Source organism: Leuciscus leuciscus (genome assembly GCF_965113295.1).
Source record: "Leuciscus leuciscus genome assembly, chromosome: 2".
In the NCBI taxonomy this organism is placed as follows: domain Eukaryota; kingdom Metazoa; phylum Chordata; class Actinopteri; order Cypriniformes; family Leuciscidae; genus Leuciscus; species Leuciscus leuciscus.
This window is the reverse complement of record NC_138726.1, coordinates 21,309,879-21,324,669: the sequence shown is the minus strand read 5'-3', so window position 1 is coordinate 21,324,669 and position 14,791 is coordinate 21,309,879. Positions and strand designations below refer to the sequence as shown.

The following is a 14,791-nucleotide window of genomic DNA, read 5'->3' as shown; positions in this document are numbered from 1 at the left end:
GAAGTACAAAAATATTCTACATAATGGTAATTTTTTGTTATATTATAGTCTCTTTTATAAAAGGCACTGTTAAATAAATGGTTGTCTGTTTATAAAAGCAACCAAGAAAAAGGCTGAGAAAAAGAAAAGATCTTACTAGCCTACACTGTAAAATAATTTTTGCTGCATTAAATTAAGGCCGTATAGTCATTTCAACTGTTAAATCTTGAGTAATGATGAATTGCTTTGACTTGTGAAAGTGAAAACTGATAAACTTATGTTAATGTAAAAATATTTTGCCATGAGTTATTGATCACATTTTTCCCGAGTGTAGTTCATTGTAATGACATTGTGTTTTCCTCTTTTGTGCACTTTTACATAATACACCAACACTTGTATCTGTTCCCAAGAAAGTGGTGGCTGAAATATGTGCAGTAAGTGGACATTTTCTAACTTTCCAAAGGAAAGAAAGTATAAGACTTTGTAATGTCCATTTGTTTCCATTGCACTGGACAGTGAATAAATCCTCTCAGATAACGGTCATATGAGGAACTAGCCTACCTGCAAGTGCATAAATAACTTTACTTAATTTATACTTGTATGCTTTATGGCTGCAATATAAGTTGCAGGATTCCACATCTACAGAAATGCCTACAGAAGAGTATGCACAGACAGAGGAGACATAGGCCTACAGGTGGGCAGTGTATAGCCAACTTTTCCTTTTTATTTGTTGCATGAGGCATGTGTATAATATCTCTTGTTGCAGGCATTTGAACACTGGCTTTTCTTTACAAAGAACAATTGAAATAAAACTCAAGGAACTAAGCATATTTGTCTTTTATTAAACATTTAATGAAAAGTGTTTTTTTTTTTTTTGGCAATGTTGTGTAATATGGCACATGCAACAATGTCACAGGCCCTGTCAGGTGTGCAACCCTCAGACTTATCAGACACTGAAATCTTCCCTTTAGTTAGCCAAAGTTAATTTCATTGTGTGCCCTTGTCCTGGCTAGAGCTGCATTGTAACTGGTTTGGGTCAGGGAATGGGGTCATAAAACACCTGTCTGCAGGCAGGAACATGTCATAATCACCTATGAAAAAATGCAGTTCTGTTAGGATCAGCATAAGTGTATGTAATACAGTGAGCTTGATATTTAATTGTGGAACTTTCCTTACCACTTTCAAATAATGTGCATAAATGTAAATCTGAGAAAATTCTTAAGTCATACACAGATCCTGGCCATTTTGCTTTCATATTTGTGATATGGAAGATTTTAGTCAACTGCCTTTTTTTTTTATTTCATATAATATTATTAATCTGGAATATTAAGAATCCCAATAGTAACTGGGCTGCACATTTACATTGTGAACCCCCTTTCTGTTCACATAATTCCCTTCATTGAGACCTTGATGGCAGTCTATGGTAGGATATAGTCTATGGTACCAATCACGTTAGTGAAGCCTGAGTGACATACTGTAATCGGCATGGTCATGATTGCATGATCTTCATAAAAAATTATAATAGCCTAAAAAAAAAATTTGCTTTAAAAAAAAACTGCTTTACAACTTTGTGTCTTAAGTGGCTTGGAAATGACACAAAAAAACCTAAAACTCTTTTTTAAACCTAAAAGCGCCAGGTAAACTCCGAATGACACGACAGACAGCACTTTCCATCAAGTTCTCCGCATCTCCAATAGTGTAAAGGAAAGAGGCACTCGCAAATAATCTTAGGGCAATGCAAACAGTTTGTGCTGTAGTTAAAGCCCGACTCCGACAAGTCGAAAATAAATGTGCGTTTCCAACAATTTAATAATGTAAACGACAATCTTACGAGTCACGAGAAAAAATATACATCTCAGAAAGTGCTCAGAAATCGCACTGCGCTGGACTTCCCGTATCAGCTCCGCTTAAAAAGCCGCAATCTAATCCTGTTTACATGAAATAAGTCTGCTCCCGAGCAGGTTTAAGCTTACGGACCTGTTGCTATGACAGCAAGTCCAGGATGAGCTTCGAAGAACCAAACAATCCAAGATCATGCCAAATCGTCAACAATCAAATCCAGCTAACTGAGTTAGCGACGTACGAAGAACGGGCCCCTGATTTTATCCATCAGGAATTCACTGATTGATTAAAATAGGGTGTAACATCCAAAATGGATAGAGGTGGTTGGAGGGGATGGGCTAAAAAGTAATAGGAATGTGTGTCTTCAGTAAAGGTGCAATTACATGAGTGAAATTTTGGCAACAATTGGCGGACAAAAAAAGGTTAATTCTCAATAGTGTAGTGATGCAAGAAGCACTAATTTCACAAAAGTCACTTTGAAACCAAGCAGCTTTCGGTTTGTCAACTTTTTTACTCCCGGTCATGCAGATTTCTATTGAAAATGCCTTTGCCTGCACACTTTTGCTACTGTAAATGTGAATGCACTTTAATAATGATAACAGCATATAATATGATTGTCTAAGAAGGTTGCAGAAGAAGTTACTTATTTCTTATTTCTTATACTCAGTTCAACCTATTGACTTTTCAGCTTTTATTGTGCACTGTTTTGCAGACAATTTTTTTGTGCACACACAATAACACTGTCAATTGCTCCATGTTAATCTGCAGTGGATCTGGGTCATGCTGTATTTATGTGGGCAGGGAGGCACATGTCGAAGAAACAAGTGCACAGTAATGCACTTCAGTGGGCGGAGGTCACTTCCCTTCATCATTTATTCATGCCTATAACAGACTATAAAATGAAGTGCTAGTAGCATTAGCCTTTTCATGCTTATCTAGAAATGGCTATCTGCAAGTGGTGGGTGAGAGTGAGACCTAAAATGGGTTAAAAGAGCTAAACAGAACTAGAGAAGCCCTTACCCCCAGCAGGAGACTGATCACACTGCAGGCCCTGGAAACCTCCTGTCGGCATTTTCTGGATCAGACAAGAAGCTAGAGTTTGATCCAGCTTTTCCAAGGAAGACACCTGAAAGGCCTTAATATAAACATAAGAAAGATTGTAAACCTTTACAATTCTTGAAAGCCAAAGAGTGTGACACTAGCATAAGTGCAAATATAATTCCCAAACACACCCATTATAAAGTAATGATAAATAAACCAATAAAGTCTAACATGCTTTACCACCCTTTAAAACTATTCAGAATGTGTCTGTATTGCATCCTTCTTATTTCTAACATGCGATCAATTAGGAACATGGAAAAAGCATATGGCTTAACCCCTAATATCTTGAAGATAGCAAAAGTAAAAAGGGAGGATAACCACTTAAATACACCCTAGAGATACTCACATAAGATTAGAACTTAAAGGGATTAGAGCAGAAAATATAATACAGGACTGATAAAAGAAAAGATTGATGATAGATGGTGTTCAATATTTCTAAGATATTAAACTGTTTTCTAAAAAAAGAAAATTTAATAAATATAGCATTAGAGCTGTCATTTAGCACTTTGTATACTAATTTGTACAATATATATATATATGTGGTCATGGGGCACAATAAACCATTTGCATGACTATAAAATTGTACATTGTCTTGCCAGCAATAGTAAATGTTTATTTAATTTTTTGTGGAATTTGCCTCATTGGCCAATGAATGCAGACTGTAGCAACATTAAAGCCTGAAAACCAGAAGTGGACGGCAATCAAACTGAAAGTGTGAAGTTTTCAGCTTTATGAATTATTTGCCACCTTTGCTTAACTATGGCTATACCTAATTCATTCACATCTGTCCCTTTTGTGACTAATAAATGCTGATTAACATAATGGCAGAAGCTGAACTTCTCCAGTCCGTGTACCGCTACGGTCCGCACAATGTCCACAGGATGTAATTTCTGTCATTTGGAGGGTCCACGGATGCCCGCGTGAAGCCTGCCCAAATACGCTGTTCCAAGAACAGTAAACAAAGCAGCATATCCTTCTCCATCGTTTTTGTTTGATACCCAGCTATACCTTTCTTTCCTTTCCTTTGTTAGGCTGTCTTGCAGAGGGAGGGTAGATGCTGGCTGGCAGCTAATTTTCTTATTCGCTAAATGAATCTAAAACAGATATTGTAGTCTTTGGACCACCAGCATATATTATACAGATAAACAACAATCTGGGTCCTTTATCTGTGATTTCTCATACTCATGCTAGAAATTTGGGAGTGATTTTTGATGCTGGCCTAGAACTTGATAAACAAATCAATTCAGTGGTGAAGAGTGGCTTTTATCATCTCAGATCCATTGCAAAATTTAAAGTGTTTTTATCAGTAAAGGATTTGGAGACAGTGATTCATGCTTTTGTTTACTCTAGCCTGTAACTCCTTGTACTTTGATGTGGCAGTCCTTCAGTTCGCCTTCAAATGGTAAAAAAAAAATGCTGCTACCAGGCTTCTTACTGGAATTAGAAAAAGGAAACATATTTATCCTGTTCTGGCTTCACTACACGGGTTGCCGGTTGAATATTATGTTAAATTTAAGGTTTTATTATATGTGCATAAGGGGTTAAATGGCCCGGCCCCACAATATATTACAGATTTCCTTCTCCACCGGAAATGTTTTAGGCCCTTAAGGTCTTCAAATAGGTTGATGCTGACCGCGCCAAGGTTTCGTTTGAAGTTAAAAGGTGATTGTGCCTTTTCTGTTGCTGCTCCACGCCTGTGGAATGATTTGCCAGTAGCCTATGCATTCTGACGTCTTCTGATGTTGAAAGTTGTAAGTATTTTATTGTTTTATTTTGTCAAATTGTACAGTACTTTGGTCAGCACTGCCTGATTTTAAATGTGCTTTAGAAATAAATGTGCCTTGCATTGCCTTGTTTTGGTTCTAGTTCTTAACTTTGCATGCAATAGACCTTATTTAAAGCAGCATCATTTTTTTATTTTTAACGGTAATGAAAGCGAGGCTGTAAGGAATAGACATGCATCTCTTCAGTGGGTTGTACAGTTTGGGTTTTTCTGGATTGTTCTACAGACGAAACACTGCAAAAATATCTTTCCAATAAATTTTAGTAGACATAAAAACTCCCGACAATACGAGCTGCGTAAAATTATAAATGATCTAGGAGCTTTTTACAGCTTTTTACAATGGATGCCATTGAAAATACGCTAAGTCTATCCCTCACAGCCTAGCTTTGATACCTGTCATGGCGCTGCTCTGAATAAGGTCTATGGCTGTGTCATGAGTGATTCACTACTTTTTGTCTTCTATCCTTTCGAGCAAATGTCCTGTTACCAACACAACTCAGTCCTGCCCTCTGACGTCTGGAAGAGTATAAAAAGCAATTGCACTGTGCATGTGTCAAACTTGTCTATCCAGGCTCAATCGCGGTTGAGTATACTTTTAAAGCTGTGCAGACATGACTGTGCGCAAGACAGAGCGGAATGCGGAAAATGAAGTATTCCTGGGCCTTAAGCATGTGGGTTAAAGCTTAATTACAGATTAAAAGCCTATTTACACCAAGACACAACAGACATGTGGTTACCTGGCACATAAACTTCACAGGATCTGCAGCCTGCTGGAGGAATTGGGCAATATCTCCCATGATGGTGTAGTACTGTATGCAGGCATTGCCTTTAACCTGGCCTTTACTGTAAAGTGTCACAATCACCTCTCCAGCAGTAAAATCTGCAAACACAGATTATTTTACCACCAAAGAATAATATTATGAATACTATACATAGCCGTTTCATTCATGATAAAAAATTCATCAAAACATGAAAAGTAATTTACTCACCATCATGTCGATAAAACATATTGGACATATTGGTCTTTTCAGTAAAATTACAATGAATTGGAACTGGCTTTAGATTTGTACCGTGTGAATCATATGACAGTTCTACTTTTTTTTTTTTTTTTTTAAAGCTTGAAAGCTTTATTTCCATTTCATTGTAATTGCACAGAAAAGAATGAGAACAAGAAAGTCATACAGGTTTGGAATGACATTAGGGTGAGTAAATACTAACAGTTTTCATTTTGTGGCATCCATTGCTTTAGAATGCCAAGTCAAGTCAAATTTATCTGTTTAGCGTTTTTCACAATACTCATTGTTTCAAAGCGGCTTTACAGAAAATCAAGGTAAAATGTATAATATATGAATTTTTTCATGTAGCATAGCAACCATAATATTTTTTTACACCCTTTCATAAAAAAATCTATGTAGGCCATTTTACCAGGTGCAATGACACTCAGTGTGCTCTCATTCCAATTCAGAGGCTTCACTCTCACTCTCTGCTTGTTCCCACTGAACTCAACCTCTGCATCTTTGCTGGCCATGATCTCCTGCAGAAGAATGAATATCTTCCCTGGATTCTGTTAAGACACAGAGCATGGCAATATTCAGTCTAACCTACACACTGTGAAGAGCTCTATCTCAGTAAGACGGCAGTGTTAAGCATTCGCAAACAGAGTGCTCTGCAATCTCCTGCTCCATATGCCCTTGACTAATAGACTGGCTATGAATGACTTGTAAGATACATAATAGCAACATTTCTCGAACGTCACAATCAAGCATTTAACGTGTTCAAGATTCATATATTCAAAACTGCTAATGCAGTTTTATTATGGTTACCTGCTAAATGTAAATGCTTAGAGGGATAGTTCACCCAAAAATTCCAATTCTATCATCATTTAATCACCCTCATGTCATTCCAAACTCACAAGACTTTCGTCCATTCCATCCAAACTTTCAAGTTTCAAAAAGTGCATAAAGTCATTGTAAATAAATTTTCTTCTGAAGAGACACGATCACTTTGTATAATTAAAGTATTTAATTTAGCCTTTTATATTCATATATATTAATCAACACACATACACAGAGCACAACAAATACAATCGCTGCGTCCGAATATGCTTACTTTCGTACTATATAGTAGGTGAAAAACAGTAGTATGTACGAATTCATGGAGTTCATAAAACAGTAGGTGAAAAGTACCTGGATGACCTACAACTTCTGGCGAGATTCTGAAGTGCTCATTCGATGGACACATTACTATCCCATGAGGCCACGGGAGAGGATTTGTGAATGGAGGTGAAGCAAAACAACTGCAGGTCACGTCAATGAAAACATGGCAGATGAAGTATGTCCGAAATTCATTCATACTACACACATTCATAATATATAAAACATACTTTTTTTATCGGTCACGAAATAAGTTTCAAACCAAATGTAGCACTTACTATAAAGTTTATGACTTCATATGCAGCAAATGTCTTTATTAACTTTATGAAGCTTGAGAAATATCAAATCTCTCAGGTTTCATAAAAAAAATCTTCATTTCTGTTTTGATGATAGACGAAAGAATTATGGTTTTGGACAACATGAGGGTTAGTACTTGAGGACGATTTTTTTTGGGTGAACCATCCTTCAGTTAAGTAGCTGAAGATTTAAGTAGGTAAAAAAAAAAAAAAAATTGTGTTGTGTCTTACCTCACATGGTACACGGCTGGGTAGGACCAATAAAGTCTTATTAGCAACAAGAGTACTATTAGACAGTTTCTTCTCTACTTTCAACTCCTGGACTGATCTTCCATCCACTGCTGCTGTCTGTACACCTGGAGAAGCATGCCGTATGAACTACTGATGATATAAACTGTGAGGAAATATGAAGATGCTCACAGAGAAAGGCCTGATATCTCTTACACATTTACTGCACATTTTTTTTCCCTCTGTGGCAGGTTATGAAATTAATTTCTGTTATTGAAAACATTGCCTTACATCCAGACTTACTGTGTTCCAGACGTTTCAGACTTACTGAAATGGTCTTTTGGCTGGCTTGCCAACAAGCTCTATCAAAAACTTACAACCAAGAATTGAGCTGTATAGAATGCTGACTTGTTCTACACTGCAGAATCAAATTATTACAGAATTTAAAGTTACTATGAAATAAAAATTTACACTTCTAAGTGTTTTATGAAATATTTATTATAAATTATGTCTTTGCACATCATTATTTTAAAATTCATGTGCCCTCATTTTTTTTTATCAAAATAATGTGGGAACGAAAATATCTTTGCGAGGGAACGCAAAAGTTTTGCTTGGGAACGCAAAAGTTTTGCTTGGGAACGCAAATAACTTTGCGAGGGAACGCAAAAGTTTTGCGAGGGATCGCAAAGTTTCTCGAGGGAACGCAAAATATTTTAAAGAAAAAAAGTTTTCACATTTTTTCCATCACCCTTTAGGGGCTCCGTAGATATATGTCACAATGGGGACAAAAAGGAAAATGGAAAATAACTTCCATTTCATGTTGACTTTAAATCTCCTCACTAGTGACCTCTTATTTTAAAATGTATTTATGGTGTTCCCCCATACCTCATCAAAATGATTATTATATATAGTAAACTCCAGCTAGATCATTCACATTGTCACGATCCCGGTATTGTGCCTTTTGTTTTGTATGGACTTTTTAGTCCATTCTCATGGTTTCTGTGCACCCTCCCAGCGCGGGGTTGTAGGCAGAGCAGGGACGAGTGAAACAGGAAGTTTCCTTTTTGGCTCCTCTTGTTGGAAGAGTGTAGTAATTGTTGTTTGTAGCAAGGTTAGTTGTTGTGGGATAAAGGAGGCAGGAACCGGCGAACATTCAAACAAACTTTAATAATCATAAACAAACAACAAAATGAAAGTAAAGATGGCAGCTCCTCACAGACGACTGCTGCCACACCTAACAAAACATAACATAACATAAAGTCAAGGCCTTGTCCTCTCTCGTTCTTCACGATCGTCGCTCCTCCTTTTATACTTCCGCTCCTCCGTGAGAGATACGAGACCGGTGGATCATCAGTAATCACGGCACCGGCTTCGCACCGTTCTCTCGCGGCCCTCGGCCTCGTCCTGCTCGCCACATTATTATTATAACAATTAGGGTGTTTTGCATGAGACAGACTTTATGGAAAACATTTCTGTCTGCACAAAACTGCCCCGCTCCTGTGGATAACCGAGCTCTGCCTGGATAGAAGTATCAAGTCCTTAGGCATTCTGTAAGCCTCCTTGGTAAGCTGTCCTGAGCGTAGGACGTTGTAAGGCTGCCTCTTGCTTTAGAGAGTTCTTCTGAGGCTTCTGCTCCCTAGAGCTCTGCCCAGACAGTGAGTCTGAGTTGTTACGCTTTGAGAAGCCTCCTTGGTTAGCTGTTCTGAGCATAGGACATTGTTAGGCCGTCTCTCGTTTTAGAGTCATCATGCTGAGGTCTCTGTCCCCAGAGCTCAGCTAGGCAATACGCTAGGTTGATAAGCTCTCTGTGAGCCTCCTTGGCTACTGCCTTTACAGTAGTGGAGCATTTTTAGGCCTCGTCTCGTTATAGAGAGTCTTCTCGGGCCACCACTCCCTAGAGCAGTGTTCTTCAACCCTGCTCCTGGAGGACCCCCAACACTGCACGTTTTCTTTGTCTCCCTAATCAAACACACCTGATTCAACTCATCAGCTCATTAACCCATGTGATAATGAGTTGATGAATTGAATCCGGTGTGTTTGATTAGGGAGACAAAGAAAACCAGCAGTGTTGGGGGTCCTCCGGGAGCAGGGTTGAAGAACACTGCCCTAGAGCTCTCTCACTTTAGAGAGTCGCCATATTCAGGCCACCGTCCTTGGAGCTCGGCCAAACATTAGTGTCAAGTTGTTAAACTCTCTGTAAGCCTCCTTGATTACTGCCTTTACAGAGGAGTGAGGCTGAGGCCTCCACTCCTAAGAGCTCCGCCTGGGCAGCAGTATCAAGTTTCTAGGCACTCTTTGCGCCTCCTTGATGGCAATTCTTAGCATTGGGCATAGTAGACCTCCTCTCACTCTGGGGAGTTGTCATGCTAAGACCTCTGTCCTTAGAGCTCAACTAGGCAGTAGTGTCAAATTGTTTCGCTACTGCCTTTAAATGTTGCTAGGCCTTCATCCTCCTTAGAGCGCCGCTTGAATAGCAATTCCGATTTGTAGGTTCTCTGTGAGACTCCTTGGAAGCTGTCCTGAGCGCGGAACGTAGTTAGGCCTCTTCTCGCTCCCCTGAGCTCTGCCCGATATTGTGTCAAGCTGCTGGCCCTATTATGTAGCTGCCTTGACAGGCGTAGGACTTAGTGCTGAGGCCTCTGTCCCATGAGCTCAGCCAGGGGCCAAGTTGCTAGGCTCTCTGTGAGCATCCTTGGCTAATGCACCAAAACCGGAGCATTTGCTAGGCCTCCTCTCGCTGTAGAGTGTTATCCTGCTGAGGTCTCCGCTCCCTAGAGCTCCACCTGTATGGCAGTCCTGAGTTGTTAGGCTCTTGGAGAGCCTCCTTGGAAGCTGTCCTGAGTGTGGAATATAGTAGGGCTCCTCTAGCTTTAGAGAGTCGTCATGCTGAGGCCTCCATCCTTAGAGCTCGACCAGACGGTACTACTGAGTTGTTAGGCTCCCTCTTAGCCTTGGTTACTGCCTGTACTATGGAGCATTGTTAGGCCTCCTCTCACTATAGAGAAACTTTGTAGAGGCCTCTGCTTCTCAGAGCTCTGCCTGGATAACAATATGAAGTGGCTAGGCTCTCTGTGAGCCTCCTTGTAAGCTGTCCTGGGTCTTGGACGAAGTTAGGCCTCCTCTCACTTAGAGAGTCGGCATGCTGAGGCCTCCGCTCCTAGAGCTTGTCTATTGTTTCCTGAGTCGTTAGGCACTCTGTGAGCCTCCTTGCTACTGCAAGGGTTGTTAGGCCTCTTCTCGCTAGAAAGAGTTATCTTTATTGAGGCGTTTTCAAGTCTCATCTCGATTTAGAGAGTCGTCTTACTGAGGCCTCCGCCACTAGAGCTCGGCTAGGCAGAAGGGTAGTATGCTAGGTTGAAGAATCTCTGAGAGCCCCCTTGGCTACTGACCCTAGTGTGGAGTGTTGCTAGGCCTCCTCTCATTGTGAGAGTTATTATACTGAGACCTACACTCTGCTGAGCTTCGGGTCAGTTAGACTGAGTTCTTTAGCTCTTTTTGAGCTTTCTCTGTACTGCCCTTGGGTTAGAGTGTTGCTAGGCCTCTTGTTTGAGGCCTCCACTCTTTAGGGCTGTCTCATAATGTCTGAGAGTTAGGCTCTCTGTGAGCCTCCTTGGACGCTCCTCTCCTTATAGTCATCCTGTTGAGAGCTTCGGTCTTGAGAAGCTCCGGTCTATGATTGTGCTGCTGGTGTGCACCTTAGGGATGAGGACTCTTCTGAATCCTTCAACTTAGCTCAGCCAATAGGGCACTCATCCCTTCAGCATGACAGCCTGGGTATTACGTTCCCCATAGCGACCTCAAGGGGACACAGCACGAGTTCCCTTACGAAAGAATTAGCAATGGTTCCCTGAGAATAGGGAATATGTAACCATGGTTCCCTGAGAATAGGGAACAAGACGCTGCATCCCTTTGCCATGCTTTCTGTATTCCTGCTCATATCTCGTTCAGACAAGAAGTGAATGACGTATTCCACAGGTGCCCTTTTATACACACGGTTGCACCAGTAGTGACGTCATAGGCTCCCGCCTGCCAATGTCAAGTTCATTTTCGTGTTAAGACTCATGCTTCAGCCACCAGTCATGCCGGAGGCATTCCCCATAGCGACCCCTAGGGGACGCAGTGTCTCGTTCCCTATTCTCAGGGTTCATGGTTACATGCGTAACCTGAGACGGTTCTCTTGGTTACAGTGTTAGTTACTAAAGCTACTGTCATTAGTTACACCTGTCATTAATTATCTTAATTTTCTCTGTGTATTTAATATAAGATATACAAGTTTGAATAAATAATTTCATAGTTTAATAAATAGAATTTAAGGTTAAAAAGTTAAGATTCATTGACCAGCAATGACGTTATGATTTTGCTCAATGAGAAAAATGCATTGGATAATGTTCATTTTTTACTGAATACAGCATTTAAAATGTTAAATATTTGTTGTGTAATAATATATGTGAAAATGCTTTAAAAATTCCTGTAAGAATATGAAGAACGAGTTACACAAATGTTTTGTGAATTTATTTTATTTCTGAAGGTTTTGTGAATGAGCTAATGACATTTGAGTTCAAAGGACAAGGAAGTGAGCGGAGCAAGAGAAAAACGTGAAGACAACGATTGAAACGGAAAAAGTAGAGAGAGAGATAGCGACGAACGAGTAAGAGGGAAAAAGAGTGTTGTCTGCTGAAAGAGAAACACTGAGGGCCCTATCTTGCACCCAGCGCAATTGACTTTGAACACCGACGCTTGTATCATTCCTATTTTGCACCCAACGCACAGCGGACTTTTCCCTCCATAGACGCACGTCGGTAAACTAGCAAATGCATTTGCGCTCCCAGGGGCGGTGCAGCGCAAAGAGGCGGCGTGTTTCCGGCGCAAACGTATTTTGCAGGTTTAGAAAACAATTCCGCCACTGACCAGGAAAAACCTAGTCTAAAGTTAGTGGTTGCGCATGTTATTCATATGCTATTTTAAGGGCGCATGCTTGGCCATAACCAATGTAGCGTGTGCACAACGCCCATACACTTTGCTTATCTCATCTACACAGACAGACGCAGCAGTTCTCATTTTTAGAAAACCATACATTATTACAAGGAAAAATATTAACATGAGGGAAATCATCATTTTTGTGTCCATGAAGATGTGAAAAAATAGGCATAAATCTAGCTTACACATTTACCCAAATTATTATACACCTGTTTAAACTTATTTCTGTCTGCTTGTGCTGAGTAGTCCACTCAAACAGACAGAACTATCACCATTAACGTTTCGTATAAGAGTCCTGGTTGAACACTTTCACTAAACTGGTGCATTACATTAACATTAAGGGCCCTATTTTAACGATCTGAAACGCAAGTATCAAGCGCGAAACGCAAGTAACTTTGTGGGCGGGTCTTGGGCACTGTTGCTATTATACCAGCGGGATAAATGACTCTTGCGCCCGACGCAAATCTAAAATGGGTTGGTCGGAAGTAGGTTCATTATTCATAGGTTTGGTTTGGGCGTAACGTGAAATAAACCAATCAGAGCAACATCTTACATTCCCTTTAAGAGCAGGCACGCTTGTTCCATTGCGGATTGATATTATAACGGCGGATTTGCCAGGCGCGCGCCAGGAGCGGTTCACAGCCGAGGAGACCAACATTCTCGTCAGGGCCGTAAAAGACAGAGAAGTGACATTGGGGATGGAGAAACACACCCAAATTAGCTTCGGTTAACCCTCTGAGGTCTGAGCTGTTTTCTGGGCCCTGGAGGTGGTCTGACATGCTCTGACATTTGTGTTTTTTTCTGTTACTAGTGACATTTTCATGGCTAAAGTCTAATTACACTGTATTCAGCACAAACTCTGCTACAATAATATATCAGCAGCATGTATGTAAAAGTTTGTAGTTTTGAGATAATGACATTTATGCGTGGTTTGTGAAAATACAAAAAAAAATTCTCACTGAAATAAGGCCATGAAACCCATACTGATTATTTCTTCACAAGACTTTTGAAAATTGTATGACATAGCCTAGAATATTTGCTCCAAAACTATGTGAAAATCACCCTGACTGCTCATTCAGATAAGACAATATATTGATTTAAAATTTCTAAGACGTGTTTTGTGTGACAAAGCCATATGCGAAGAGGCGTGATCATCTCATGAATATGTAAGCTTTTCACACCTGAGAAAGACAAAGACACTCCCCTAACTGCCCTATTAGGAGCGATCAGGCCCTGTCATTCAGAGCAACCTTGCACAAAGAATGAGGAGATTTAAAAAAGAATGGCTTTTAGATTGTTTGTATTTATTTACAACACAACACAATCCAAAAATACAAATGACAAAAGAGCACATTGAAAACAATGATCCAAAGACAGAGACCTTTGTGCCATTCCTAAAAACATTGTACATACCTTTCATTTCCAAGGTGTTTGATTTTCACTTTACCATGTTCATGTACAGAGACTCATGTGAATGTTGAAGTCAGCAGGACTCAGTTGCATCTGGTCCCTGAAAGAAAGAAAAAAAAAGAAAAAACTGTGAACATACTGATATCAAGAGAAACTATAGGGCTGCACGATTTTGGGAATAGATTTTAGATTTTTCTGGTTAAAATTTCTTTTTAAAATTCACAGAATACACACACACACACACGTTTCCAACAATATATAATGAACACCAGGTTTGTTGTGCCTTGTAGGCATAGGCTACGCAGTGCTTCATAAAATAATAATAACAATAAATTAAATCTTCCAAAAGATTTCAAGAACAACTACGCTAGAGAAAAATATATTGATTATCATATGTTACTTCAAATGTTTCCATTCGTTATGATGATATGAAATGAGATAATAGTAAAAACATAAAGCCTAATGTTTGGTGCATTTTTCCTTTCAAACGCAATCGCGCTCCAAAATATGATACATTAAAACCCACAGCGCGCTCCAAAATATGATACATTCAAACGCCATCGCGCTCCAAAATATTAAACATTATGGTTATACATATCTATGTTTGAGCAGATATCCACAAACAGTATTTAACAGGAAACACGGGTCTAAATAGTATAATATTCACCATATATCTAGCAACAGTTCAACTGCAATGTGAAGTTTATGCAACAATACCATAAACTAATAAGTAAGAATTTCTTACCTTACATCTTTCTTGTCTTCAAATCGCGTTCTTCTTCTTCTGGGGGTAAATCCAATGTAAGCTCAGACGTGTCTTCCAAACTCGACGAAAAGCAGAGACTTGTGAAGTGTTTTGGTGTTTTGTGTTTGAGGTAAGGAGGGCGTTCGCGTCCCATGTGGAGATTTGCATGTGAATCTCTTTTGCGCGAGTGGGCGTGTCGAATTAAAAAGTAATTAGCAAGCGTTTGAGATACAGGACATCCTGTTGGTTTTATACAAATGACTTAAACAGAGAATAT

The 14,791-nt window shown here is 39.7% G+C and overlaps 1 protein-coding gene across 4 annotated transcripts in view; it reads right to left on the bottom strand.

The window, feature by feature from the left end:
* Positions 1-14,791, bottom strand: part of LOC309485333 (B-cell scaffold protein with ankyrin repeats-like) — a 111,334-nt gene that overhangs the window by 74,841 nt on the left and 21,702 nt on the right. For all 4 annotated transcript variants that reach the window (XM_082152158.1, XM_082152157.1, XM_082152160.1 and 1 more), the window contains exons 3-6: positions 7,386-7,510; positions 6,131-6,269; positions 5,443-5,585; positions 2,842-2,956 (exon numbers count right to left, since the gene is read on the bottom strand). In XM_082152158.1, coding sequence (XP_082008284.1) covers positions 2,842-2,956; positions 5,443-5,585; positions 6,131-6,269; positions 7,386-7,510 — 522 coding nt within the window. The remainder of the gene's footprint in view (positions 1-2,841; positions 2,957-5,442; positions 5,586-6,130; positions 6,270-7,385; positions 7,511-14,791) is intronic.